At 37.1% G+C, this 2,522-nt stretch overlaps 1 protein-coding gene across 1 annotated transcript in view; it reads left to right on the forward strand.

The window, feature by feature from the left end:
• Positions 1-1,803, forward strand: part of LOC145246474 (uncharacterized) — a 26,056-nt gene extending 24,253 nt beyond the window's left edge. The window contains exon 2 of the mRNA XM_080108092.1: positions 1-1,803. This exon is cut by the window's left edge and continues 909 nt beyond it. Within this exon, the coding sequence (XP_079964218.1) occupies positions 1-872 (872 nt within the window). The 3' untranslated portion in view covers positions 873-1,803.
• The last annotated feature ends 719 nt before the right edge of the window (positions 1,804-2,522 follow it).

Genomic DNA, 2,522 nt, shown 5'->3' on the forward strand with positions numbered 1-2,522 from the left:
CCGAAAACGTTCGGCCATTACGCTTCGTGGAATCGATGTCGGGATTCTCTTTGTTCACAGCATATATCTATACGATAGCCATGTGGAACCTCAATGATGCTGATTCGTATTTAATTTTATGCGAGTTTCTCTTTGATGAAACTAAATCCATGGATGATTCGGCGTATTTCAAGATATTTCTTCACGGCATTAGGTTACTGGGACATTTCGCTAAGTACAATTATTTAACAAAATCACAGGGATTGAAAATATTGCAGCTGCTGGTTAATTATACTGAACAGATTAAAACCCGCTTACTACCGATGAGGCCGAAAGAACGAAGCGTCCATGGTTGTAAGATAAACCATTTGATGTCTATTATCACACATTGTTTCAATATGATACACTGGCATTTTCCAGAACATATACATTGGTTTTCCAACCCAATAAAACGTCTGATAGGCTTGGATATTCGTGGTCCTTGCCAGAAAAGTCTTCTTCAGAGGTGTGCAATAGATTTTAAATATCTGATCGAATCTCCCATCTTTCTCGCGCATCAGGCTAACGTCAACAGCTCCGATAGATTGGGGAAAACTGTTCTCCATGATTTGCTCGAGACTGCAAACATATCGCCGGATCGAACCAATTTAATAATCGATCACGGTTTCGATTTCCGTGCGGTTAAATATGATGGATATTGTCTCCCATGCAGATTGAAAAAAATGGATCTCTTGCGAACTCCTCTAAAGTTTATGACGCTTCAGTGTCTTGCTGCTAAAGCTTTTTGTAAGACTGCAATGACGTCATTTAATGAAGTGCCACGCCATTTAATGCCGATCGTAAAATCACACCTCCATAATTTTACCTTTAACTCCCCTTTTCATTCCACTTAATAGATCAGGGTAATATATTACAAAGAGATTTATTATATACATTTTTCCGTGGATGCGTTTGGTAATACGTTTGAAGTAATTGGAAAGATGTAGATTAGAAATAAGGGGTCATTTGGTAACCCTTAGAAAACACGTGACTGCAGTGTTTAGCAAAGTCTTTTGTGAGGATATAATGACTTCATTTCGCGAAGTACTCCATCATTTAATGCCGATCGTAAAGTCGCAACTCTATTATAAAAACAAGGTTTCAATCTTCCCCGTTCCGCTTAAGAGGCGCAGTTTATATATTATAAAGTATCGGGATCTTTTTAAAAAGTCATTTTTCTGTGGATGCGTTTGAAATTTAAAAATAACCTTTTGTATCTACAACCATATTGTCCGGCGCCAGAAGAGACTATGTTAAAACCCGAGCAGAATAATAGGCTTAGATGAAGTAATTGGATAATTACAGCCTTAGTTTAAATAATAAAAAAAGGGTTGATATTTAGGTCGTCATAAAAACGTATTTTTTTTTTTTGTTATTGTTGCGGAAACGTCTTTGCTGATCGATTTCGCATATAGGCATATTTTTTTATGATTTTACACTTTTTAATATAATCATATCTTTACATTTTAAATTGTTCTATTCAAAATCAATCTTCATTGAAATATTTTGAAAATTGAAATCTATCAATGTGCGGTATTTCATAAATCGATGGTATTACCTCTGTATTACGCCATTTTCTGTATGCATACGAGGTTCCTTAAATAATTTTACAGGGAATTTATGGATAATACACACATAGAACTCTAATCTTAAGAGTATTCTCCTTCAACTGTAATACACTTATTGTGCCGTTCGTACAACTTCCGGAAAGCCCCATGTAAGCCCGCTTATATGAGCGTGTCAATGACCCTCGTCATAGCCTCTTCTATCTGTTCAATTGTCTCATAACGACAGCCTCTAATGGTTTCTTGGAGCTTGGGCAATAAGCAAAACTCACAGGGAGCAAGGCCTGGAGTATAGGGAGGGTGAGGAAGTGTCTTGATGCCCATCTTGATCAAATAGTCTGATCTTCTCTGAGCACCGCTGGGACAAACTTTGCGTAAATCTTCTACAAATTCAGTTCCTCGCGAATAATTGTGTGTACAGCACCTATACTGAAATCAAACTGTGCTCTTATTGTCTCTATAGACACATGACGGTCCTTATCCATAAAATACTTTATTTGGCCTATCAAATTAGATGGTCTGACTTCCTTACTCCTCCCGCATCTCATCATCCCTCGCAGATTCCCTGCCTTCCTTGAATCTCTTATGCCACTCCAAAACTGATGTTCGATTGATGCCAGATGGGCATTTTTTCCAAGTTTAAAACAGAATTCGATTGCATATCGTTCTTCTAAAGTGTTCTCACGTCCAGATTACATGTTTGAAATTCACCAGGTGTGACAATAAGGCTTTAGTAGGATGTATTCAAATTCCAGTTGTAGCTGTTTATTTGAACGTAAAATCATAAAAATTGGTCAATCATCGCACCGTATTTATAGCAATACCATACTGAATTTTCAAGAGTTTACGATAATTCTAAATGCCTGTACAAAAAAGTATAGAAACTTATTGAAGACTACTGGAAGCGAAAGTGGAATCAGGGAGTCATCAGCTACATGA

Source organism: Euprymna scolopes, chromosome 24, assembly GCF_053919585.1.
Source record: "Euprymna scolopes isolate OS-2025 chromosome 24, ASM5391958v1, whole genome shotgun sequence".
NCBI lineage: Eukaryota > Metazoa > Mollusca > Cephalopoda > Sepiida > Sepiolidae > Euprymna > Euprymna scolopes.